Source organism: Somniosus microcephalus, chromosome 7, assembly GCF_052327205.1.
Source record: "Somniosus microcephalus isolate GS21.2 chromosome 7, FLI_Smic_1.0, whole genome shotgun sequence".
NCBI lineage: Eukaryota > Metazoa > Chordata > Chondrichthyes > Squaliformes > Somniosidae > Somniosus > Somniosus microcephalus.
The window spans coordinates 4,304,302-4,330,512 of NC_140993.1; the positions used below are offsets into that span (position 1 = coordinate 4,304,302).

The 26,211-nt window shown below is 59.2% G+C and overlaps 1 protein-coding gene across 1 annotated transcript in view; it reads left to right on the forward strand.

Moving 5' to 3' along the window:
• Positions 1 to 446: 446 nt before the first annotated feature.
• Positions 447 to 26,211, forward strand: part of zglp1 (zinc finger GATA like protein 1) — a 166,181-nt gene continuing 140,416 nt past the window's right edge. The window contains exons 1-5 of the mRNA XM_085992088.1: positions 447 to 1,183; positions 3,258 to 3,718; positions 6,989 to 7,990; positions 18,122 to 18,231; positions 18,345 to 18,438. Of these exons, the coding sequence (XP_085848214.1) occupies positions 3,588 to 3,718; positions 6,989 to 7,990; positions 18,122 to 18,231; positions 18,345 to 18,438 (1,337 nt within the window). The 5' untranslated portion in view covers positions 447 to 1,183; positions 3,258 to 3,587. The remainder of the gene's footprint in view (positions 1,184 to 3,257; positions 3,719 to 6,988; positions 7,991 to 18,121; positions 18,232 to 18,344; positions 18,439 to 26,211) is intronic.

Genomic DNA, 26,211 nt, shown 5'->3' on the forward strand with positions numbered 1-26,211 from the left:
GCACTGTCGGAGGGGCAGTACTGAGGGAGCGCTGCACTCTCGGAGGGGTAGTACTGAGGGAGCGCCGCACTGTTGGAGGGTCAGACTCTGGGATTAAAGCTCGGTCGATAGTCTGGGGGCTGTTGGGAATGTATAGTTGGGTGTCTGATGGCGTTGAGGAGCTGGGCAGCTGTCTGCTTGAAGCCGACCTGGTAACATGGCATCTGGTTGAACAGGAAACGATTCCTGACTGCAGTCCCATCGGCACTGACCCCGGTTACCATCGAATCGGAGGCAGCATGCCGACTGAGTGAAAGGAAGGATCCCACTGCAACACCTGTTCAGGTACAGTGGGCCTGGCCCTTTAAACAACAGCAGGAGGGACACTGTCCCTTTAACCAGACTCAGTGCTGGGCAGGTGCTGATGAGCAATCAGAGCACACCTGGAGCAGATTCAAGACAAACAGGAGCTGCACCCGATAGAGGAGCTTTCCCCAGGACACTCGGAGTGAGAGGAGCTTTCCCCAGGACACTCGGAGTGAGAGGAGCTTTCCCCAGGACACTCGGAGTGAGAGGAGCTTTCCCCAGGACACTCGGAGTGAGAGGAGCTTTCCCCAGGACACCCGATAGAGGAGCTTTCCCCAGGAGACTCGGAGTGAGAGGAGCTTTCCCCAGGACACTCGGTGAGAGGAGCTTTCCCCAGGACACTCGGAGTGAGAGGAGCTTTCCCCAGGACACTCGGTGAGAGGAGCTTTCCCCAGGACACTCGGTGAGAGGAGCTTTCCCCAGGACACTCGGTGAGAGGAGCTTTCCCCAGGACACTCGGAGTGAGAGGAGCTTTCCCCAGGACACTCGGAGTGAGAGGAGCTTTCCCCAGGACACTCGGAGTGAGAGGAGCTTTCCCCAGGACACTCGGAGTGAGAGGAGCTTTCCCCAGGACACTCGGAGTGAGAGGAGCTTTCCCCAGGACACTCGGAGTGAGAGGAGCTTTCCCCAGGACACCCGAGAGAGGAGTTTTCCCCAGGACACTCGGTGAGAGGAGTTTTCCCCAGGACACTCGGAGCGAGAGGAGCTTTTCCCAGGACACTCGGTGAGAGGAGCTTTTCCCAGGACACTCGGTGAGAGGAGCTTTTCCCAGGACACTCGGAGCGAGAGGAGCTTTCCCCAGGACACTCGGTGAGAGGAGCTTTCCCCGGGACACTCGGTGAGAGAGGAGTTTTCCCCGGGACACTCGGAGCGAGCAGAGTTTCTCCCCGGGACACTCGGAGCGAGCAGAGTTTTTCCCCGGGACACTCGGAGCGAGCAGAGTTTTCCCCGGGACACTCGGAGCGAGCAGAGTTTTCCCCGGGACACTCGGAGCGAGCAGAGTTTTCCCCGGGACACTCGGAGCGAGCAGAGTTTTCCCCGGGACACTCGGAGCGAGCAGAGTTTTTCCCCGGGACACTCGGAGCGAGCAGAGTTTTCCCCGGGACACTCGGAGCGAGCAGAGTTTTCCCCGGGACACTCGGAGCGAGCAGAGTTTTCCCCGGGACACTCGGAGCGAGCAGAGTTTTTCCCCAGGACACTCGGAGCGAGCAGAGTTTTCCCCGGGACACTCGGAGCGAGCAGAGTTTTCCCCGGGACACTCGGAGCGAGCAGAGTTTTCCCCGGGACACTTGGAGCGAGCAGAGTTTTCCCCGGGACACTCGGAGCGAGAGAGGGTCATAGTCATACGGCACAGAAGGTGGCCATTCGGCCTATTGAATCCATGCCGGCTCTCTGTAGAACAATCCAGTCAGTCCCATTAACTAGTGGGAACAGCCTTTCCCCGTCTAGCCTATCCAAACCCGTCATAATCTTGTACACCTCTATCAAATCACCCCTCAACCTCCTTTGCTCTAATGAAAACAAATCCAGCTTCTCCAACCTGTCCTTGTAGCTAAGATCCCCCATCCCCGGAACCATTCTGGTAAATCTCCTCTGCACCCTCTCAAGGGCCTTCACATCCTTCCTAAAGTGTGGTGACCAGAACTGGACACAATACTCCAGTTGTGGCCTAACCAGCGCTTTATAAAGATTCAGCATAACTTCTCTACTTTTGTACTCAATACCTCTATTTATGAAACCCAAGATCCCATATGCTTTGTTAACCACTCTCTCAATATGTCCTGCCACCTTCAGGGACCTGTGCACATTAACTCCCAGGTCCCTCTGTCCCTGCACACTCTTTAAAACTGTGCCATTAAGTGTATATTGCCTCTCCCTGTTCCTTCTGCCAAAATGCATCACCTCACACCTCTCTGTATTAAATTCCATCTGCCACTTGTCTGCCCATTCTGCTAGCCTTTCTATGTCCTGTTGCAGTTGATTGGTATCATCCTCACTGTTTGCCACACCCCCAAGTTTGGTGTCATCGGCAAATTTAGAAATTCTACTCTGTATTCCAATGTCCAGGTCATTTATATATATCAAAAAAAGCAGTGGCCCCAGCACTGACCCTTGGGGAACACCACTGTCTACCATCCTCCAGTCTGAAAAACAGCCATTTACCACAACTCGCTGTTTTCTGTCCTTAAGCCAATTCCTTATCCAAGCTGCCACTGACCCACCTATTCCATGAGTCACAATTTTGTTAACCAGCCTTCTATGTGGTGCTTTGTCTAACGCCTTCCTAAAATCCATGTAGACAACATCCATTGCATTCCCTTCATCAATCCTCTCTGTTACTTCATCAAAAAATTCAATTAGATTAGTCAAACACGATCTGCCTTTTACAAATCCGTGTTGGCTCTCCTTAATTAGCTTAAACCTCTCCACATGCCCCGTTAATTTTTTCCTTGAGTGCGGGGTTTGCCGTGGGCGGGGGATTGCGGGGTGGGGGGGAGGGGAGTGCGGGGTTTGCCGTGGGCGGGGGATTGCGGGGTGGGGGGGAGGGGAGTGCGGGGTTTGCCGTGGGCGGGGGATTGCGGGGTGGGGGGGAGGGGAGTGCGGGGTGGGGGGGGAGGGGAGTGCGGGGTGGGGGGGGAGGGGAGTGCGGGGTGGGGGGGGAGGGGAGTGCGGGGTGGGGGGGGAGGGGAGTGCGGGTGGGGGAGTGCGGGTGGGGGAGTGCGGGGGGGGGGGCGGAGGGGGAGTGCGGGGTGGGGTGGAATGCGGGGTTGGGGGGAGAGGATTGCGAGGGGGTGGGATGATTATCGAGCCTGTGTTGAGGCGGGGGGGGGGGCGCGGGGTAATTGCTGTGCTTTAATTCAGGATCCCTGGTTCGAGGAGGCAATTTTTGTTTTTCCTGCTCCCGAAAACAGCAGAAGACTGAAATCCTGTTCATCGGCTGAAGGTGGACTGAGAGTCTCCCCGGCTCCTGTCTCTCTGTCTGTCTCCGTCTCTCTGTGTCTGTCTGTGTCTCTCTCTGTCTGTCTCTCTCTGTCTGTCTCTCTCTGTGTGTCTCTGTCTGTGTGTCTCTGTCTGTGTGTCTCTCTCTCTCTCTCTCTCTGTCCCAATGGAGGAAGGGATTCTCTTTGAGTGCTTGAAGTCCCCAGATTTCTCACTCCTGGAGCTTCTGTCTCCCCGTGTCTGGAGCCGCCGTCTCCCCCGTGTCTGGAGCCGCTGTCTCCCCGTGTCTGGAGCCGCTGTCGATGGATGGAATGACACTGCCTGCGATGGATGGCCTGCTGCACATGCCCAGTCAACGCTCGCTCGCTCGCCCCTCCCGACCAATACTAACGCGCGGTGGGGCAGGAGATGCAGTGCTGAAGGCCTCTGACAGGTGGGTGACTGACCAATCCCACTGCTCCGTGTCCCTGCCTGACCCCGCCTGCCTTGACCCCCGTTCACCTCCTGTCTGGACTCAGTTACTGGACCAATCCCCTGAACTGGGCCCAGCTTTAATTCTGGTCAATCCAGCAATGCCCCTCCCTCTGCCAACACTCCTCCTCCCTCTCCCTCTCCCTCTCCCTCCCCCCCTCCCGCACCCCCCTCTCTCCCTCCTCCTGGCATGTTGGCCTTTATTACTAGAGGGTTGGAGTGTAAGAGTAAGGAAGTCTTGCTACAATTCGGCAGGTGTGGCCTCACCAAGATCCTGGAGTACTGGGCACAGTTTTGACCTCCTTACCTACAGAGGGATCCACTTGCCTTAGATATACTTGGAAAGTGGAGTTGAGGTCGAAGATCAGCCATGATCTTACTGAATGGTGGAGCAGACTCGAGGGACCAAATGGCCGACTCCTGCTCCTAATTCTTATGGTCTTATGTTTCCCCCACCCCGGTCTATCGTGGCGTGTGAGCCTCGATCTTTCCCCGGTCTCAGTACACCCGCACCGGCAACACCCCCCAAGTCCTAATTGATTGCACCTCATCTGCTCTGTTGATATCACGTCCCGCTCGTTTCATGTGGGAGGGGCATAAGGTCCCGGGGAGGGGGTCCCGGGGAGGGGGTCCCGGGGAGGGGGAGAGGGGAGTGGGGTCCCGGGGAGGGGGAGAGGGGAGTGGGGTCCCGGGGAGTGGGAGAGGGGAGTGGGAGGGGGTTTGGGGAGGGGGGAATGGGGTCCCGGGGAGTGGGAGAGGGGAGTGGGGTCCCGGGGAGGGGAGGGGGGAGTGGGGTCCCGGGGAGGGGGTCCCGGGAGGTGGAGGGGAGTGGGGTCCCGGGGAGGGGGAGAGGGGAGTGGGGTCCCGGGGAGGGGGAGTGGGGAGTGGGTCCCGGGGAGGGGAGAGGGGAGTGGGGTCCCGGGGAGGGGGAGAGGGGCGTGGGGTCCCGGGGAGGGGGAGAGGGGCGTGGGGTCCCGGGGAGTGGGGTCCCGGGGAGGGGGAGAGGGGCGTGGGGTCCCGGGGAGGGGGAGAGGGGAGTGGGGTCCCGGGGTGGGGGAGAGGGGAGTGGGGTCCCGGGGAGGGGGAGAGGGGAGTGGGGTCCCGGGGTGGGGGAGAGGGGAGTGGGGTCCCGGGGAGGGGGAGTGGGGAGTGGGGTCCCGGGGAGGGGGAGAGGGGAGTGGGGTCCCGGGGAGGGGGGTGGGAGGAGTGGGGTCCCGGGGAGGGGGAGAGGGAGTGGGGTCCCGGGGAGGGGGAGTGGGGAGTGGGGTCCCGGGGAGGGGGAGAGGGGAGTGGGGTCCCGGGTGGGGGAGAGGGGAGTGGGGTCCCGGGGAGGGGGAGAGGGGAGTGGGGTCCCGGGGAGGGGGGTCCCGGGGTGGGGGAGAGGGAGTGGGGTCCCGGGGTAGGGGAGAGGGGAGAGGGGAGTGGGGTCCCGGGGAGGGGGAGTGGGGGAGTGGGGTCCCGGGGAGGGGGAGAGGGGGAGTGGGGTCCCGGGGTGGGGGAGAGGGGAGTGGGGTCCCGGGGTGGGGGAGAGGGGAGAGGGGAGTGGGGTCCCGGGGTGGGGGAGAGGGAGTGGGGTCCCGGGGAGGGGGAGTGGGGTCCCGGGGAGGGGGAGAGGGGCGTGGGGTCCCGGGGTGGGGGAGAGGGGAGTGGGGTCCCGGGGAGGGGGAGAGTGGAGTGGGGTCCCGGGGAGGGGGAGAGGGGAGTGGGGTCCGGGGAGGGGGTCCGGGGTGGGGGAGAGGGGAGTGGGGTCCCGGGGTGGGGGAGAGGGGAGTGGGGTCCCGGGGAGGGGGAGAGGGGAGTGGGGTCCCGGGGTGGGGGAGAGGGGAGTGGGGTCCCGGGGTGGGGGAGAGGGGAGTGGGGTCCCGGGGAGGGGGAGTGGGGTCCCGGGGAGGGGGAGAGGGGCGTGGGGTCCCGGGGTGGGGGAGAGGGGAGTGGGGTCCCGGGGAGGGGGAGAGTGGAGTGGGGTCCCGGGGAGGGAGAGGGGAGTGGGGTCCCGGGGAGGGGGAGAGGGGAGTGGGGTCCCGGGGAGGGGGTCCGGGGTGGGGGAGAGGGAGTGGGGTCCCGGGGAGGGGGAGGGGGGAATGGGGTCCCGGGGTGGGGGATGGGGAATGGGGTCCCGGGGGTGGGGAGAGGGGAATGGGTCCCGGGGTGGGGGAGGGGGGAATGGGGTCCCGGGGTGGGGGATGGGGGAATGGGGTCCCGGGGTGGGGAGAGGGGAATGGGGTCCCGGGGTGGGGGAGGGGGGCGTGGGGTCCCGGGGTGGGGGAGAGGGGAATGGGGTCCCGGGGAGTGGGTCCCGGGGAGGGGGTCCCGGGGAGGGGGAGAGGGGAGTGGGGTCCCGGGGAGGGGGAGGGGGGAATGGGGTCCCGGGGTGGGGATGGGGGAATGGGGTCCCGGGGTGGGGGAGGGGGGAATGGGGTCCCGGGGTGGGGGAGGGGGGTAATGGGGTCCCGGGATGGGGAATGGGGTCCCGGGGTGGGGGAGGGGGGTCCCGGGGTGGGGGAGGGGGGAATGGGGTCCCGGGGTGGGGGAATGGGGTCCCGGGGGTGGGGGAGGGGGGTCCCGGGGTGGGGGAGGGGGGGTCCCGGGGAGGGGGTCCTGGGTGGGGGAGGAGGTCCCGGGGTGGGGGTGGGGGTCCGGGGTGGGGGAGGGGGTTGGGGGAATGGGTTTCGGTGTGGGGGAGGTGGAGAGGGGGTCTGAATGACAACCAAAAACTCGGGTCTGAATGACAACCAAAAACTCCCATTCCTAGTGGGGGAGGAGAGAAGCTGTATAACACTGGCGGCACACTATGTTACAGCTTGCCATGAACAGAGGGACAACCAGTAAACTAAGAAAAGAATATATAGAAACAATGCGAATGTATATTTATACACTCAGGGATATACCTGTTTATACACTGTATGAATAGAACTGCGTTTATGTGCTAAACCATAAATGTATTTTGATGCTTTGGCAACATAAGATGTAACTTATCATGCCAATAAAGCGATTTGAATTGTGAATTGTGAATTGGGTCCCGGGGTGGGGGTGGGGGTGGGGGTCCCGGGTTGGGGGGGGGGGTCCCGGGTGGGGGGGGGGTCCGGGGAGGGGAAGAGTGTCCCGGGGTGGGGGTGGGGGTCCAGGGAGGGGGAGAGTGTCGGGGTGGGGGGGGTGTCCGGGGTGGGGGAGGGGGTGAGGGGGAATGGGTTTCGGTTGTTTCACTTGCTTTTTTCCTTTTTTACAATTGCAGATTTCCCTCGGACCTGTTCAATGCCGGGGCTGTGTCTGGGGCCTCTTGTGAAGGGCCCGAATCATCCTATCAGGTCCCGGAGTTCACCATCCTCTGCCTGTTGCAGGAAGCTGCCAAGTTAGAGCCGGCGTTGCCATTGGTAACAGACTCCATTTTCCAAACCAGCCCAGGGTCAGCCGAGAAACCCACCCAGAACACGGACACCACTTGCCCAGCCTTCGACCGCTCCCCAATCCCCCCTCCTGGGGGGGCAATGATAGGGGTACTGAGCCCCACTGTGGGGGCAGGGAGCCTGCTTCCCCACCACCCCCACACCAACTGTTCCACAGGTGCCCCTGCCTGGGATGGGCGAATCCCCCGCAGTGTGGAGTGGTCTCGCCCAGCCAGGCAGCCGCTGGATTCGGACAGCGGGAGCGAGAGCGAGGGCGACGGGCTGGTGATTGATGAAGGGTTTGGGGATGATTCTATCCTTGGACCGGCTCTAGGAGCAGCTGAGCACAGGTGGGGTCCAGTTGAAGTGGAGAGAGCAGGTCGGGAGGATGGGGCGGGGAGCCCTGGCTCGGTGTGGGTCAGTGCTCGGTGTCGCAGTCATACCGCACCGAGTGGAGTGGGGACGATGAGTTGGGGCCACGGTGGGGGGAGCAGAGCTGAGTCCGAGGAGTGGGAGAGACTGGCAGGAGAGCCCGGGGGAATGGGAGGAGTCTGCAGCCAGGCAGCCAATGGGGAGCAAGGCAGCAAGCCAGCCGTAGGGGGCAAAGGCCAGGGTGAGACTGAGCACCATCGGGCCCCAGGCCCAGGACCTGAACCCAGGGGTTCCTGGGTGTCCAGGGAATCCAACTCACCCATGGCAACAAGAAACCGCACAAGAACTCCCCGCAAACAGGCACACCCACAGCGCAGTGCGGTGCATGGGGACCCCAACTTCGAGGGAGTGACCATCCGCATGGAAAGGCACCTTGTGAGTGACCGAGAATGTCAGCTCCGCATCACTGCCCGCTACAGGTAAGTCCCAGGTCTGTCCCCCCCCCCCACTGTCTCTTTCCCACTGCCCCCCCCCCCCCCACCAACGGGGTCTGTTCGTTTCCCCCCCCCCAGTCCGTCCCCTCTCCCGGGGTTTGTCCTCTCCCCAGGATCCATCCTGTCACTGGTTATAGGAACAGGAGGAGGCCTTTCAGCCCCTTGAGCCTGTTCCACCATTCAACGAGATCACACAATCATAGAAGGAGGCCATTCGGCCCATCGTGTCTTTGCCGGCCGAAAATGAACGATCCATCCTAATCCATGACCTGGACTCGGGTGCAGGGAGCAGCATTGTAAAGTGTGCAGATGATACGAAACTTGGCAACGTAATACATAGAAAACATAGAAGATAGGAGCAGGAGTAGGCCATTCGGCCCTTCGAGCCTGTTCCACCATTCAATGAGATCATGGCTGATCATCCAAATTCAGTACCCTGTCCCTGATCATGATGAGGATAGTGAAAGGCTTCAGGCTGACATAGACAGGATGGTGAAATGGACAGAAGCCGGCAGGTGTAATTCAATGTGTAGAGGTGTGACATGATGGCCTTTGGGAGGTTTAATCTGGAACGACAATCGACTAAATGGCTCGATTTTGAAAAGTGTAGTTGAGTAGAGAGACCTTGATGTCCATATACACAAACCCTTAAAGGTGGCGGCCAAGTTGTTAAGGTGTTTAAAAAACATATGGTTTACTTCGGTTTATAAATTGAGCAATAGAATATAAAACCAAAGAGATCATACTAGAAGTTTATAAATCACTGGTTAGCCCTCAGCTGGAGTGTTGTGGACAATTCTGGGCACATTTCAGGAAAGATGTAAAGGCCTGAGAGAGGGGACCGAGGAGGTTTCCCAGGATGTTACCGGGGATGAGGGACTTCAGTTATGGGGAGAGGTTGGAAAAGTTCAGACTGTCCTCCTTGGAACAGAGAAGGTTCAGAGGTGACCGAATAGAGGTTTTCAAGATGATGAGGTTTTTGATAGAGTAGAGAGAAAAACTATTCCCTCCGGCGAGTGGGTCAATAGCCAGAGGTCATCGATTCACAATCACTGGGAAAAGATCGAGAGGGGAGACGGGGAGAAATGTTTTCACCGAGTTGTGGGGATCGGGAACACTCGACCTGAAAAGGTGGTGGAAGCTGATCCCATCAATAATGTTAAAAGGGAGTTGGACGGGTTCTTGAGGGTGAGGAACTGACAGGGTTACGGACAATACGCGGGGGAGTGGGACTGACAGGGTTACGGACAACACGCGGGTGTGTGGGACTGACAGGGTTACGGACAATACGCGGGGGAGTGGGACTGACAGGGTTACGGACAATACGCGGGGGGGAGGAACTGACAGGGTTACGGACAATACGCGGGGGGGTGGAACTGACAGGGTTACGGACAATACGCGGGGGAGTGAGACTGACAGGGTTACGGACAACACGCGGGGGGGTGGGACTGACAGGGTTACGGACAATACGCGGGGGGGTGGGACTGACAGGGTTACGGACAATACGCGGGGGGGGTGGGACTGACAGGGTTACGGACAATACGCGGGGGGGTGGGACTGACAGGGTTACGGACAATACGCGGGGGGGTGGGACTGACAGGGTTACGGACAATACGCGGGGGGGTGGGACTGACAGGGTTACGGACAATACGTGGGGAGTGGGACTGACAGGGTTACGGACAACACGCGGGGGGGTGGAGGACTGACAGGGTTACGGACAATTACGCGGGGGGGGGGACTGACAGGGTTACGGACAATACGCGGGGGAGTGGGACTGACAGGGTTACGGACAATACGCGGGGAGTGGGACTGACAGGGTTACGGACAATACGCGGGGGAGTGGGACTGACAGGGTTACGGACAATACGCGGGGGGGTGGGACTGACAGGGTTACGGACAATACGCGGGGGGGTGAGACTGACAGGGTTACGGACAATACGCGGGGGGGGTGGGACTGACAGGGTTACGGACAATACGCGGGGAGTGGGACTGACAGGGTTACGGACAATACGCGGGGGAGTGGGACTGACAGGGTTACGGACAATACGCGGGGGGGGTGGGACTGACAGGGTTACGGACAATACGCGGGGAGTGGGACTGACAGGGTTACGGACAATACGCGGGGGGTGGGACTGACAGGGTTACGGACAATACGCGGGGGGGGGGACTGACAGGGTTACGGACAATACGCGGGGGAGTGGGACTGACAGGGTTACGGACAATACGCGGGGAGTGGGACTGACAGGGTTACGGACAATACGCGGGGGGGTGGGACTGACAGGGTTACGGACAATACGCGGGGGGGTGGGGACTGACAGGGTTACGGACAATACGCGGGGGGGTGGGACTGACAGGGTTACGGGACAATACGCGGGGGCTGGGACTGACAGGGTTACGGACAATACGCGGAGGGGGGGGACTGACAGGGTTACGGACAATACGCGGAGGGGGGGGACTGACAGGGTTACGGACAATACACGGGGGGGTGGGACTGACAGGGTTACGGACAATACGCGGGGGAGTGGGACTGACAGGGTTACGGACAATACGCGGGGGAGTGGGACTGACAGGGTTACGGACAATACGCGGGGGAGTGGGACTGACAGGGTTACGGACAATACGCGGGGGGGGGGACTGACAGGGTTACGGACAATACGCGGGGGGGGGACTGACAGGGTTACGGACAATACACGGGGGGGTGGGACTGACAGGGTTACGGACAACACGCGGGGGGGGTGGGACTGACAGGGTTACGGACAATACGCGGGGGGGGGACTGACAGGGTTACGGACAATACGCGGGGGAGTGGGACTGACAGGGTTACGGACAATACGCGGGGGGGGTGGGACTGACAGGGTTACGGACAGTACGCGGGGGGGTGGGACTGACAGGGTTACGGACAATACGCGGGGGGGTGGGACTGACAGGGTTACGGACAATACGCGGGGGGTGGGACTGACAGGGTTACGGACAATACGCGGGGGGGGGGTGGGACTGACAGGGTTACGGACAACACGCGGGGGGGTGGGACTGACAGGGTTACGGACAATACGCGGGGGGGTGGGACTGACAGGGTTACGGACAATACGTGGGGGGGGGTGGGACTGACAGGGTTACGGACAACACGCGGGGGGTGGGACTGACAGGGTTACGGACAATACGCGGGGGGGGGGTGGGACTGACAGGGTTACGGACAATACGCGGGGGGGGTGGGACTGACAGGGTTACGGACAATACGCGGGGGAGTGGGACTGACAGGGTTACAGACAATACGCGGGGGAGTGGGACTGACAGGGTTACGGACAATACGCGGGGGGTGGGACTGACAGGGTTACGGACAACACGCGGGGGGTGGGACTGACAGGGTTACGGACAATACGCGGGGAGTGGGACTGACAGGGTTACGGACAATACGCGGGGGAGTGGGACTGACAGGGTTGCGGACAACACGCGGGGGAGTGGGACTGACAGGGTTACGGACAACACGCGGGGGAGTGGGACTGACAGGGTTACGGACAATACGCGGGGGGGCGGACCTGACAGGGTTACGGACAATACGCGAGGGAGTGGGACTGACAGGGTTACGGACAATACGCGGGGAGTGGGACTGACAGGGTTACGGACAATACGCAGGGGAGTGGGACTGACAGGGTTACGGACAATACGCGGGGGAGTGGGACTGACAGGGTTACGGACAATACGCGGGGGAGTGGGACTGACAGGGTTACGGACAATACGCGGGGGGTGGGACTGACAGGGTTACGGACAATACGCGAGGGGGGGGACCTGACAGGGTTACGGACAATACGCGGGGGGGGGGGACCTGACAGGGTTACGGACAATACGCGAGGGAGTGGGACTGACAGGGTTACGGACAATACGCGGGGGGGGGGACTGACAGGGTTACGGACAATACGCGGGGAGTGGGACTGACAGGGTTACGGACAATACGCAGGGGAGTGGGACTGACAGGGTTATGGACAATACGCGGGGGGTGGGACTGACAGGGTTACGGACAATACGCGGGGGGGTGGGACTGACAGGGTTACGGACAATACGCGGGGGGGTGGGACTGACAGGGTTACGGACAATACGCGGGGGGTGGGACTGACAGGGTTACGGACAATACGCGGGGGGTGGGACTGACAGGGTTACGGACAATACGTGGGGGAGTGGGACTGACAGGGTTACGGACAATACGTGGGGGAGTGGGACTGACAGGGTTACGGACAACACGCGGGGGGGTGGGACTGACAGGGTTACGGACAATACGCGGGGGAGTGGGACTGACAGGGTTACGGACAATACGCGGGGGAGTGGGACTGACAGGGTTACGGACAATACGCGGGGGGTGGGACTGACAGGGTTACGGACAATACGCGAGGGGGGGGACCTGACAGGGTTACGGACAATACGCGGGGGGGCGGACCTGACAGGGTTACGGACAATACGCGAGGGAGTGGGACTGACAGGGTTACGGACAATACGCGGGGGGGGGGGACTGACAGGGTTACGGACAATACGCAGGGGGGTGGGACTGACAGGGTTACGGACAATACGCAGGGGAGTGGGACTGACAGGGTTATGGACAATACGCGGGGGGTGGGACTGACAGGGTTACGGACAATACGCGGGGGGGTGGGACTGACAGGGTTACGGACAATACGCGGGGGGTGGGACTGACAGGGTTACGGACAATACGCGGGGGGGTGGGACTGACGGGGTTACGGACAATACGCGGGGGGTGGGACTGACAGGGTTACGGACAACACGCGGGGGGGTGGGACTGACGGTTACGGACAATACGCGGGGGGGTGGGACTGACAGAGTTACGGACAATACGCGGGGAGTGGGACTGACAGGGTTACGGACAATACGCGAGGGGGGGGACCTGACAGGGTTACGGACAATACGCGGGGGGGGGGGACCTGACAGGGTTACGGACAATACGCGAGGTAGTGGGACTGACAGGGTTACGGACAATACGCGGGGGGGGGGGACTGACAGGGTTACGGACAATACGCGGGGGGGTGGGACTGACAGGGTTACGGACAATACGCGGGGGAGTGGGACTGACAGGCTTACGGACAATACGCAGGGGAGTGGGACTGACAGGGTTATGGACAATACGCGGGGGGTGGGTCTGACAGGGTTACGGACAATACGCGGGGAGTGGGACTGACAGGGTTACGGACAATACGCGGGGGGGTGGGACTGACAGGGTTACGGACAATACGCGGGGGGGTGGGACTGACAGGGTTACGGACAATACGCGGGGAGTGGGACTGACAGGGTTACGGACAATACGCGGGGGAGTGGGACTGACAGGGTTACGGACAATACGCGGGGAGTGGGACTGACAGGGTTACGGACAATACGCGGGGGGTGGGACTGATAGGGCTACGGACAATACGCAGGGGAGTGGGACTGACAGGGTTACGGACAATATGCGGGGAGTGGGACTGACAGAATTACGGACAATACGCGGGGAGTGGGACTGACAGGGTTACGGACAATACGCGAGGGGTGGGGACTGACAGGGTTACGGACCATACGCGGGGGGTGGGACTGACAGAATTACGGACAATACGCGGGGAGTGGGACTGACAGGGTTACGGACAATACGCGGGGGGGGGGCACTGACAGGGTTACGGACAATACGCGGGGGGTGGGACTGACAGGGTTACGGACAATACGCGGGGAGTGGGACTGACAGAATTACGGACAAAACGCGGGGAGTGGGACTGACAGGGTTACGGACAATACGCGAGGGGTGGGGACTGACAGGGTTACGGACAATACGCGGGGGGAGTGGGACTGACAGGGTTACGGACAATACGTGGGGGTGTGGGACTGACAGGGTTACGGACAATACGCGGGGGGGTAGGACTGACAGGGTTACGGACAATACGCGGGGGGGGTGGGACAGACAGGGTTACGGACAATACGTGGGGGTGAGGGACTGACAGGGTTACGGACAATACGCGGGGGGGGGAATGACAGGGATACGGACAATACGCGGGGGGGGTGGGACTGACAGGGTTACGGACAATACGCGGGGGAGTGGGACTGACAGGGTTACGGACAACACGCGGGGGGTGGGACTGACAGGGTTACGGACAATACGCGGGGGAGTGGGACTGACAGGGTTACGGACAATACGCGGGGGGGTGGGACTGACAGGGTTACGGACAATACGCGGGGGGTGGGACTGACAGGGTTACGGACAATACGTGGGGGAGTGGGACTGACAGGGTTACGGACAATACGCGGGGGAGTGGGACTGACAGGGTTACGGACAATACGCGGGGGGGTGGGACTGACAGGGTTACGGACAATACGCGGGGGGTGGGACTGACAGGGTTACGGACAATACGCGGGGGGGGGGAATGACAGGGATACGGACAATACGCGGGGGGGTGGGACTGACAGGGTTACGGACAATACGCGGGGGAGTGGGACTGACAGGGTTACGGACAATACGCGGGGGGGTGGGACTGACAGGGTTACGGACAATACGCGGGGGGTGGGACTGACAGGGTTACGGACAATACGTGGGGGGGTAGGACTGACAGGGTTACGGACAATACGCGGGGGGGTGGGACTGACAGGGTTACGGACAATACGTGGGGGTGAGGGACTGACAGGGTTACGGACAATACGCAGGGGAGTGGGACTGACAGGGTTACGGACAATACGCGGGGGGGTGGGACTGACAGGGTTACGGACAATACGCGGGGGGTGGGACTGACAGGGTTACGGACAATACGCGGGGGGGTGGGACTGACAGGGTTACGGACAATACGCGGGGGGTGGGACTGACAGGGTTACGGACAATACGTGGGGGTGAGGGACTGACAGGGTTACGGACAATACGCGGGGGAGTGGGACTGACAGGGTTACGGACAATACGCGGGGGGGTGGGACTGACAGGGTTACGGACAATACGCGGGGGAGTGGGACTGACAGGGTTACGGACAATACGTGGGGGTGAGGGACTGACAGGGTTACGGACAATACGCGGGGGGGGGGAATGACAGGGATACGGACAATACGCGGGGGAGTGGGACTGACAGGGTTACGGACAATACGCGGGGGGGTGGGACTGACAGGGTTACGGACAATACGCGGGGGGGTGGGACTGACAGGGTTACGGACAATACGCGGGGGGGTGGGACTGACAGGGTTACGGACAATACGCGGGGGGGTGGGACTGACAGGGTTACGGACAATACGCGGGGGGGTGGGACTGACAGGGTTACAGATAATACGCGGCGGGGGGGGAATGACAGGGATACGGACAATACGCGGGGGGGTGGGACTGACAGGGTTACGGACAATACGCGGGGGGGTGGGACTGACAGGGTTACGGACAATACGCGGGGGAGTGGGACTGACAGGGTTACAGACAACACTCGGGGGAGTGGGACTGACAGGGTTACGGACAATACGCGGGGGAGTGGGACTGACAGGGTTACAGACAACACTCGGGGGAGTGGGACTGACAGGGTTACGGACAATACGCGGGGGTGAGGGACTGACAGGGTTACGGACAATACGCGGGGGTGAGGGACTGACAGGGTTACGGACAATACGCGGGGGGGTGGGACTGACAGGGTTACGGACAATACGCGGGGGGGTGGGACTGACAGGGTTACGGACAATACGCGGGGGGGTGGGACTGACAGGGTTACGGACAATACGCGGGGGGGGTGGGACTGACAGGGTTACGGACAATACGCGGGGGGTGGGACTGACAGGGTTACGGACAATACGCGGGGGGGGTGGGACTGACAGGGTTACGGACAATACGCGGGGGTGGTGGGACTGACAGGGTTACGGACAATACGCGGGGGGGTGGGACTGACAGGGTTACGGACAACACGCGGGGGGAGTGGGACTGACAGGGTTACGGACAATACGCGGGGGGGTGGGACTGACAGGGTTACGGACAATACGCGGGGGGGTGGGACTGACAGGGTTACGGACAATACGCGGGGGGGTGGGACTGACAGGGTTACAGACAACACTCGGGGGGGTGGGACTGACAGGGTTACGGACAATACGCGGGGGGGGTGGGACTGACAGGGTTACAGACAATACGCGGGGGTGTGGGACTGACAGGGTTACGGACAATACGCGGGGGGGTGGGACTGACAGGGTTACGGACAATACGCGGGGGGGTGGGACTGACAGGGTTACGGACAACACGCGGGTGTGTGGGACTGACAGGGTCACGGACAATACGCGGGGGGGTTGGGACTGACAGGGTTACGGACAATACGCGGGGGGGTGGGACTGACAGGGTTACGGACAATACGCGGGGGGGTGGGACTGACAGGGTTACGGACAATACGCGGGGGAGTGGGACTGACAGGGTTACGGACAATACGCGGGGGGTGGGACTGACAGGGTTACGGACAATACGCGGGGGTGTGGGACTGACAGGGTTACGGACAATACGCGGGGGTGTGGGACTGACAGGGTTACGGACAATACGCGGGGGGGTGGGACTGACAGGGTTACGGACAATACGCGGGGGGGTGGGACTGACAGGGTTACGGACAATACGCGGGGGGGTGGGACTGACAGGGTTACGGACAATACGCGGGGGAGTGGGACTGACAGGGTTACGGACAATACGCGGGGGGTGGGACTGACAGGGTTACGGACAATACGCGGGGGTGTGGGACTGACAGGGTTACGGACAATACGCGGGGGTGTGGGACTGACGGTTACGGAGAATACGCAGGGGGGTGGGACTGACAGGGTTACGGACAATACGCGGGGGGGGTGGGACTGACAGGGTTACGGACAATACGCGGGGGGTGGGACTGACAGGGTTACGGACAATACGCGGGGGAGTGGGACTGACAGGGTTACGGACAATACGCGGGGGGTGGGACTGACAGGGTTACGGACAATACGCGGGGGTGTGGGACTGACAGGGTTACGGACAATACGCGGGGGTGTGGGACTGACAGGGTTACGGAGAATACGCGGGGGGGTGGGACTGACAGGGTTACGGACAATACGCGGGGAGTGGGACTGACAGGGTTACGGAGAATACGCGGGGGGGTGGGACTGACAGGGTTACGGACAATACGCGGGGGGGGTGGGACTGACAGGGTTACGGACAATACGCGGGGGGGTGGGACTGACAGGGTTACGGACAATACGCGGGGGGGTGGGACTGACAGGGTTACGGACAATACGCGGGGGGGTGGGGACTGACAGGGTTACGGACAATACGCGGGGGGGTGGGACTGACAGGGTTACGGACAATACGCGGGGGGGGGGGGGTGGGACTGACAGGGTTACGGACAATACGCGGGGGGGGTGGGACTGACAGGGTTACGGACAATACGCGGGGGGGGTGGGACTGACAGGGTTACAGACAATACGCGGGGGGGTGGGACTGACAGGGTTACAGACAATACGCGGGGGGGGGGACTGACAGGGTTACGGACAATACGCGGGGGGGTGGGACTGACAGGGTTACGGACAACACGCGGGGGGGTGGGACTGACAGGGTTACGGACAATACGCGGGGGAGTGGGACTGACAGGGTTACGGACAATACGCGGGGGGTGGGACTGACAGGGTTACGGACAATACGCGGGGGAGTGGGACTGACAGGGTTACGGACAATACGCGGGGGGGTGGGACTGACAGGGTTACGGACAATACGCGGGGGGTGGGACTGACAGGGTTACGGACAATACGTGGGGGAGTGGGACTGACAGGGTTACGGACAATACGCGGGGGGGTGGGACTGACAGGGTTACGGACAATACGCGGGGGGTGGGACTGACAGGGTTACGGACAATACGCGGGGGAGTGGGACTGACAGGGTTACGGACAATACGCGGGGGGGGGGTGGGGGGACTGAGCATGATGGCTCGCTCAAAGAGCCAGCACAGGCCCGACGGGCCGAATGGCCTCCTCCTGTGTTTGATTCTATGGCTGATCTGTATCCGAAACCCATTTACCCCCCTCCTTGGCTCCATTACCCTCAACCCTGTCCCAGCAAAACTCTGTCGCCGCTTCCCCTTGTGGGAGTGAGTCCTGGAATTCCACAACTCTTGTCTAACCCGATGTTCCTGTTTCCCTCAGTCCCGGACTCCGTCAGAAACTGGTGAGGTGCCGGGCTACTCGCGACAGGCACGAACCCCCTGGGTCAAGGTTCAGCAGCTCCGAGGAGGACTCGTCCACCAACACTGTCCGTAAGTGGAGCTCACGAGGGAGGGGGGAGTGAGAGGGAGCAGCGCGAGGGGGGTTCTGTTCTAACGGGTCAGGCTCCAGGCAGTGACTGGTCTGTGTCCTATATGTGTTAAAGCAGGGAAAAGATGTGCATCTTGCAGCACTATGAAGACCCCCCTGTGGAGAGATGCTGAGGATGGAACCCCACTGTGTAACGCCTGTGGGATCAGGTACCGTGTGTGGTCAATGCAATAGGGACAGTTCTCTGACCCCACCCCTCCCCTCAATGGACTGACTCTCACTGGGGTACAGTTCCACAGACACTGACTCTCACTGGGGTACAGTTCCACAGACACTGACTCTCACTGGGGTACAGTTCCACACACACTGACTCTCACTGGGGTACAGTTCCACACACACTGACTCTCACTAGGGTACGGGTTCCACAGATACTGACTCTCACTGGGGTACAGTTCCACAAACACTGACTCTCACTGGGGTACAGTTCCACAGACACTGACTCTCACTGGGGTACAGTTCCACACACACTGACTCTCACTGGGGTACAGTTCCACAGACACTGACTCTCACTGGGGTACGGGTTCCACAGACACTGACTCTCACTGGGGTACAGTTCCACAGACACTGACTCTCACTGGGGTCCAGTTCCACAGACACTGACACTTACTGGGGTACAGTTCCACAGACACTGACTCTCACTGGGGTACAGTTCCACAGACACTGACACTCACTGGGGTTCAGTTCCACAGACACTGACTCTCACTGGGGCACGGGTTCTGCAGGCACTGACACTCACTGGGGTACAGTTCCTGCAGACACTGACTCTCACTGGGGTACAGTTCCACAGACACTGACTCTCACTGGGGTACAGTTCCACAGGCACTGACTCTCACTGGGGGACAGTTCCAGAGACACTGACTCTCACTGGGGTACAGTTCCACAGACACTGAATCTCACTGGGGTACAGTTCCACAGACACTGACTCTCACTGGGGTACAGTTCCACAGACACTCACTGGGGTACAGTTCCACAGACATTGACTCTCACTGGGGTACAGTTCCACAGACACTGACACTCACTGGGGTACAGTTCCACAGACACTGAATCTCACTGGGGTACAGTTCCACAGGCACTGACTCTCACTGGGGTACAGTTCCACAGACACTCACTGGGGTACAGTTCCACAGACACTGACACTCACTGGGGTACAGTTCCACAGACACTGAATCTCACTGGGGTACAGTTCCACAGGCACTGACTCTCACTGGGGTACAGTTCCACAGACACTGACTCTCACTGGGGTACAGTTCCACAGACACTGACTCTCACTGGGGTACAGTTCCACAGGCACTGACTCTCACTGGGTTACAGTTCCACAGACACTGACTCTCACTGGGGTAGAGTTCCACAGAAACTGACTCTCACTGGGGTACAGTTCCACAGGCACTGACTCTCACTGGGGTACAGTTCCACAGACACTGACTCTCACTGGGGTACAGTTCCACAGACACTGACTCTCACTGGGGTACTGTGCCACAGACACTGACTCTCACTGGGGTACAGTTCCACAGACACTGACTCTCACTGGGGTACAGTGCCACAGACACTGACTCTCACTGGGGTACAGTGCCACAGACACTGACTCTCACTGGGGTACAGTTCCACAGACACTCACTGGGGTACAGTTCCACAGACACTGACTCTTACTGGGGTACAGTTCCACAGACACTGACTCTCACTGGGGTACAGTGCCACAGACACTGACTCTCACTGGGGTACAGTGCCACAGACACTGACTCTCACTGGGGTACAGTTCCACAGGCACTGACTCTCACTGGGGTACAGTTCCACAGACACTGACTCTCACTGGGGTACAGTTCCACAGACACTGAATCTCACTGGGGTACAGTTCAACAGGCACTGACTCTCACTGGGGTACAGTTCAACAGGCACTGACTCTCACTGGGGTACAGTTCCACAGACACTGACTCTCACTGGGGTACAGTTCCAAAGGCACTGACTCTCACTGGGGTACAGTTCCACAGACACTGATTCTCACTGGGGTACAGTTCCACAGACACTCACTGGGGTACAGTTCCACAGACACTGACTCTCACTGGAGCACAGTTCCACAGACACTGACTCTCACTGGGGTACAGTTCCACAGGCACTGACTCTCACTGGGGTACAGTTCCACAGGCACTGACTCTCACTGGGGTACAGTTCCACAGACACTGACTCTCACTGGGGTACAGTTCCACAGGCACTGACTCTCACTGGGGTACAGTTCCACAGGCACTGACTCTCTTTGGGGTACAGTTCCACAGACACTGACTCTCTCTGGGGTACAGTTCCACAGACACTGACTGTCACTGGGGTACAGTTCCACAGACACTGATTCTCACTGGGGTACAGTTCCACAGACACTGACCGGGGTACAGTTCCACAGACACTGACTCTCACTGGGGTACGGGTTCTGCAGGCACTGACTCTCACTGGGGTACAGTTCCACAGACACTGAATCTCACTGTGGTACAGTTCCACAGACACTGACTCTCACTGGGGTACAGTTCCACTGACACTGACTCTCATTGGGGTAAAGTTCCACAGACACTGACTCTCACTGGGGTACAGTTCCACAGACACTGACTCTCACTGGGGTACAGTTCCACAGACACTCACTGGGGTACTGTTCCACAGACACTGACTCTCACTGGGGTACAGTTCCACAGACACTGACTCTCAATGGGATACAGTTCCACAGACACTGACTCTCACTGGGGTACAGTTCCACAGCCACTGACTCTCACTGGGGTACAGTTCCACAGGCACTGACACTCACTGGGGTACAGTTCCACAGACACTGACTCTCACTGGGGCACAGTTCCACAGACACTGACTCTCACTGGGGTACAGTTCCACAGACACTGACTCTCACTGGGGTACAGTTCCACAGACACGGACCCTCACTGGGGTACAGTTCCACAGTCTGTGACTCTCACTGGGGTACAGTTCCACTGGGACTGACTCTCACTGGGGTACAGTTCCACAGGCACTGACTCTCACTGGGGTACAGTTCCACAGGCACTGACTCTCACTGGGGTACAGTTCCACAGACACTGACTCTCACTGGGGTACAGTTCCACAGACACTGACTCTCACGGGGGTTCAGTTCCACAGACACTGACTCTCACTGGGGCACGGGTTCTGCAGGCACAGTCTCTCACTTGGGTACAGTTCCTGTAGACACTGACTCTCACTGAGGTTCAGTTACACAGACACTGACTCTCACTGCAGTATGGGTTCTGCAGGCACTGACTCTCACTGGGGTACAGTTCCACATGCACTGACTCTCACTGGGGTACAGTTCCACAGACACTGACTCTCACTGGGGTACAGTTCCAAAGACACTCACTGGGGTACAGTTCCACAGACACTGACTCTCACTAGGGTACAGTTCCACAGACACTGACTCTCACTGGGGTACAGTTCCACAGACACTGACTCTCACTGGGGTACAGTTCCACAGACACTGACTCTCACTGGGGTGCGGGTTCTGCAGGCACTGACTCTCACTGGGGTACAGTTCCACAGGCACTGACTCTCACTGGGGTACAGTTCCACAGACACTGACTCTCACTGGGGTACAGTTCCACAGACACTGAGTCTCACTGGGGTACAGTTCCACAGGCACTGACTCTCACTGGGGTACAGTTCCAGAGACGCTGACTCTCACTGGGGTACTGTTCCACAGACACTGACACTCACTGGGGTACAGTTCCACAGACACTGACTCTCACTGGGGTACAGTTCCACAGGCACTGACTCTCACTGGGGTACAGTTCCACAGACACTGACTCTCACTGATGTACAGTTCCACAGACACTGACTCTCACTGGGGCACAGTTCCACAGAAACTGTCTCTTACTGGGGTACAGTTCCACAGGCACTGACTCTCACTTGGGTACAGTTCCACAGACACTGAATCTCACTGGGGTACAGTTCCACAGACACTGACTCTCACTGGGGTACTGTTCCACAGACACTCACTGGGGTACAGTTCCACAGAAACTGACTCTTACTGGGGTACAGTTCCACAGACACTGACTCTAACTGGGGTACAGTTCCACAGGCACTGACTCTCACTGGGGTACAGTTCCAAAGGCACTGACTCTCACTGGGGTACAGTTCCACAGACACTGACTCTCACTGGGGTATAGTTCCACAGACACTGACTGGGGTACAGTTCCGCAGATACTGACTCTCACTGGGGTACAGTTCCACAGACACTGACTCTCACTGGGGTACAGTTCCACAGACACGGACTCTCACTGGGGTACAGTTCCACAGACACTGACTCTCACTGGGGTACAGTTCCACAGACACTGACTCTCACTGGGGTACAGTTCCACAGACACTGACTCTCACTGGGGTACATTTCCACAGGCACTGACTCTCACTGGGGTACAGTTCCACAGACACTGACTCTCACTGGGGTACAGTTCCACAGACACTCACTGGGGTACTGTTCCACAGACACTGACTCTCACTGGGGTACAGTTCCACAGACACTGACTCTCACTGGGGTACAGTTCCACAGACACTGACTCTCACTGGGGTACAGTTCCACAGACACTGACTCTCACTGGGGTACAGTTCCACAGGCATTGACTCTCAAAGGGGTACAGTTCCACCGACACTGACTCTCACTGGGGTACAGTTCCAAAGGCACTGACTCTCACTGGGGTGCAGTTCCACAGGCACTGACTCTCACTGGGGTACAGTTCCACAGACACTGACTCTCACCGCGGTACAGTTCCACAGATACTGACTCTCACCGGGGTACAGTTCCACAGACACTGACTCTCACTGGGGTACAGTTCCACAGACACGGACTCTCACTGGGGTACAGTTCCACAGGCACTGACTCTCACTGGGGTACAGTTCCACAGACACTGACTCTCACTGGGGTACAGTTCCACAGACACTGACTCTCACTGGTGTACAGTTCCACAGACACGGACTCTCACTGGGGTACAGTTCCACAGTCTGTGACTCTCACTGGGGTACAGTTCCACTGGGACTGACTCTCACTGGGGTACAGTTCCACAGGCACTGACTCTCACTGGGGTACAGTTCCACAGGCACTGACTCTCACTGGGGTACAGTTCCACAGACACTGACTCTCACTGGGGTACAGTTGCACAGACACTGACTGTCACTGGGGTACAGTTCCACAGACACTGACTCTCACGGGGGTTCAGTTCCACAGACACTGACTCTCACTGGGGCACGGGTTCTGCAGGCACAGTCTCTCACTTGGGTACAGTTCCTGTAGACACTGACTCTCACTGAGGTTCAGTTTCACAGACACTGACTCTCACTGCAGTATGGGTTCTGCAGGCACTGACTCTCACTGGGGTACAGTTCCACAGGCACTGACTCTCACTGGGATACAGTTCCACATGCACTGACTCTCACTGGGGTACAGTTCCACAGACACTGACTCTCACTGGGGTACAATTCCAAAGACACTCACTGGGGTACAGTTCCACAGACACTGACTCTCACTGGGGTACAGTTCCACAGACACTGACTCTCACTGGGGTACAGTTCCACAGACACTGACTCTCACTGGGATACAGTTCCACAGACACTGACTCTCACTGGGGTACAGTTCCACAGACACTGACTCTCACTGGGGTACGGGTTCTGCAGGCACTGACTCTCACTGGGGTACAGTTCCACAGGCACTGACTCTCACTGGGGTACAGTTCCACAGACACTGACTCTCACTGGGGTACAGTTCCACAGACACTGAGTCTCACTGGGGTACAGTTGCACAGGCACTGACTCTCACTGGGGTACAGTTCCAGAGAAGCTGACTCTCACTGGGGTACAGTTCCACAGACACTGACACTCACTGGGGTACAGTTCCACAGACACTGACTCTCACTGGGGTACAGTTCCACAGGCACTGACTCTCACTGGGGTACAGTTCCACAGACACTGACTCTCACTGATGTACAGTTCCACAGACACTGACTCTCACTGGGGCACAGTTCCACAGAAACTGTCTCTTACTGGGGTACAGTTCCACAGGCACTGACTCTCACTTGGGTACAGTTCCACAGACACTGAATCTCACTGGGGTACAGTTCCACAGACACTGACTCTCACTGGGGTACTGTTCCACAGACACGGACTCTCACTGGGGTACAGTTCCACAGGCACTGACTCTCACTGGGGTACAGTTCCACAGACACTGACTCTCACTGGGGTACAGTTCCACAGTCTGTGACTCTCACTGGGGTACAGTTCCACTGGGACTGACTCTCACTGGGGTACAGTTCCACAGGCACTGACTCTCACTGGGGTACAGTTCCACAGGCACTGACTCTCACTGGGGTACAGTTCCACAGACACTGACTCTCACTGGGGTACAGTTGCACAGACACTGACTCTCACGGGGGTTCAGTTCCACAGACACTGACTCTCACTGGGGCACGGATTCTGCAGGCACAGTCTCTCACTTGGGTACAGTTCCTGTAGACACTGACTCTCACTGAGGTTCAGTTACACAGACACTGACTCTCACTGCAGTATGGGTTCTGCAGGCACTGACTCTCACTGGGGTACAGTTCCACAGGCACTGACTCTCACTGGGGTACAGTTCCACATGCACTGACTCTCACTGGGGTACAGTTCCACAGACACTGACTCTCACTGGGGTACAGTTCCAGAGACGCTGACTCTCACTGGGGTACAGTTCCACAGACACTGACACTCACTGGGGTACAGTTCCACAGACACTGACTCTCACTGGGGTACAGTTCCACAGGCACTGACTCTCACTGGGGTACAGTTCCACAGACACTGACTCTCACTGATGTACAGTTCCACAGACACTGACTCTCACTGGGGCACAGTTCCACAGAAACTGTCTCTTACTGGGGTACAGTTCCACAGGCACTGACTCTCACTTGGGTACAGTTCCACAGACACTGAATCTCACTGGGGTACAGTTCCACAGACACTGACTCTCACTGGGGTACTGTTCCACAGACACTGACTCTCACTGGGGTACAGTTCCACAGACACTGACTCTCACTGGGGTACAGTTCCACAGACACTCACTGGGGTACAGTTCCACAGAAACTGACTCTTACTGGGGTACAGTTCCACAGACACTGACTCTCACTGGGGTACAGTTCCACAGGCACTGACTCTCACTGGGGTACAGTTCCAAAGGCACTGACTCTCACTGGGGTACAGTTCCACAGGCACTGACTCTCACTGGGGTACAGTTCCACAGACACTGACTCTCACTGGGGTACAGTTCCACAGGCACTGACTCTCACTGGGGTACAGTTCCACAGGCACTGACTCTTACTGGGGTACAGTTCCACAGACACGGACTCTCACTGTGGTACAGTTCCACAGGCACTGACTCTCACTGGGGTACAGTTCCACAGACACTGACTCTCACTGGGGTACAGTTTCACAGACACTGACTCTCACTGGGGCACAGTTCCACAGACACTGACTTCACTGGGGTACAGTTCCACAGGCACTGACTCTCACTGGGGTACAGTTCCACAGACACTGACTCTCACTGGGGTTCAGTTGCACAGACACTGACTCTCACTGGGGTACAGTTCCACAGACACTGACTCTCACTGGGGTACAGTTACACAGACACTGACTGTCACTGGGGTACAGTTCCACAGACACTGACTCTCACGGGGTTTCAGTTCCACAGACACTGACTCACTGGGGCACGGGTTCTGCAGGCACAGTCTCTCACTTGGGTACAGTTCCTGTAGACACTGACTCTCACTGGGGTTCAGTTACACAGACACTGACTCTCACTGGGGTATGGGTTCTGCAGGCACTGACTCTCACTGGGGTACAGTTCCGCAGGCACTGCCTCTCACTGGGGTACAGTTCCACAGACACTGACTCTCACTGGGGTACAGTTC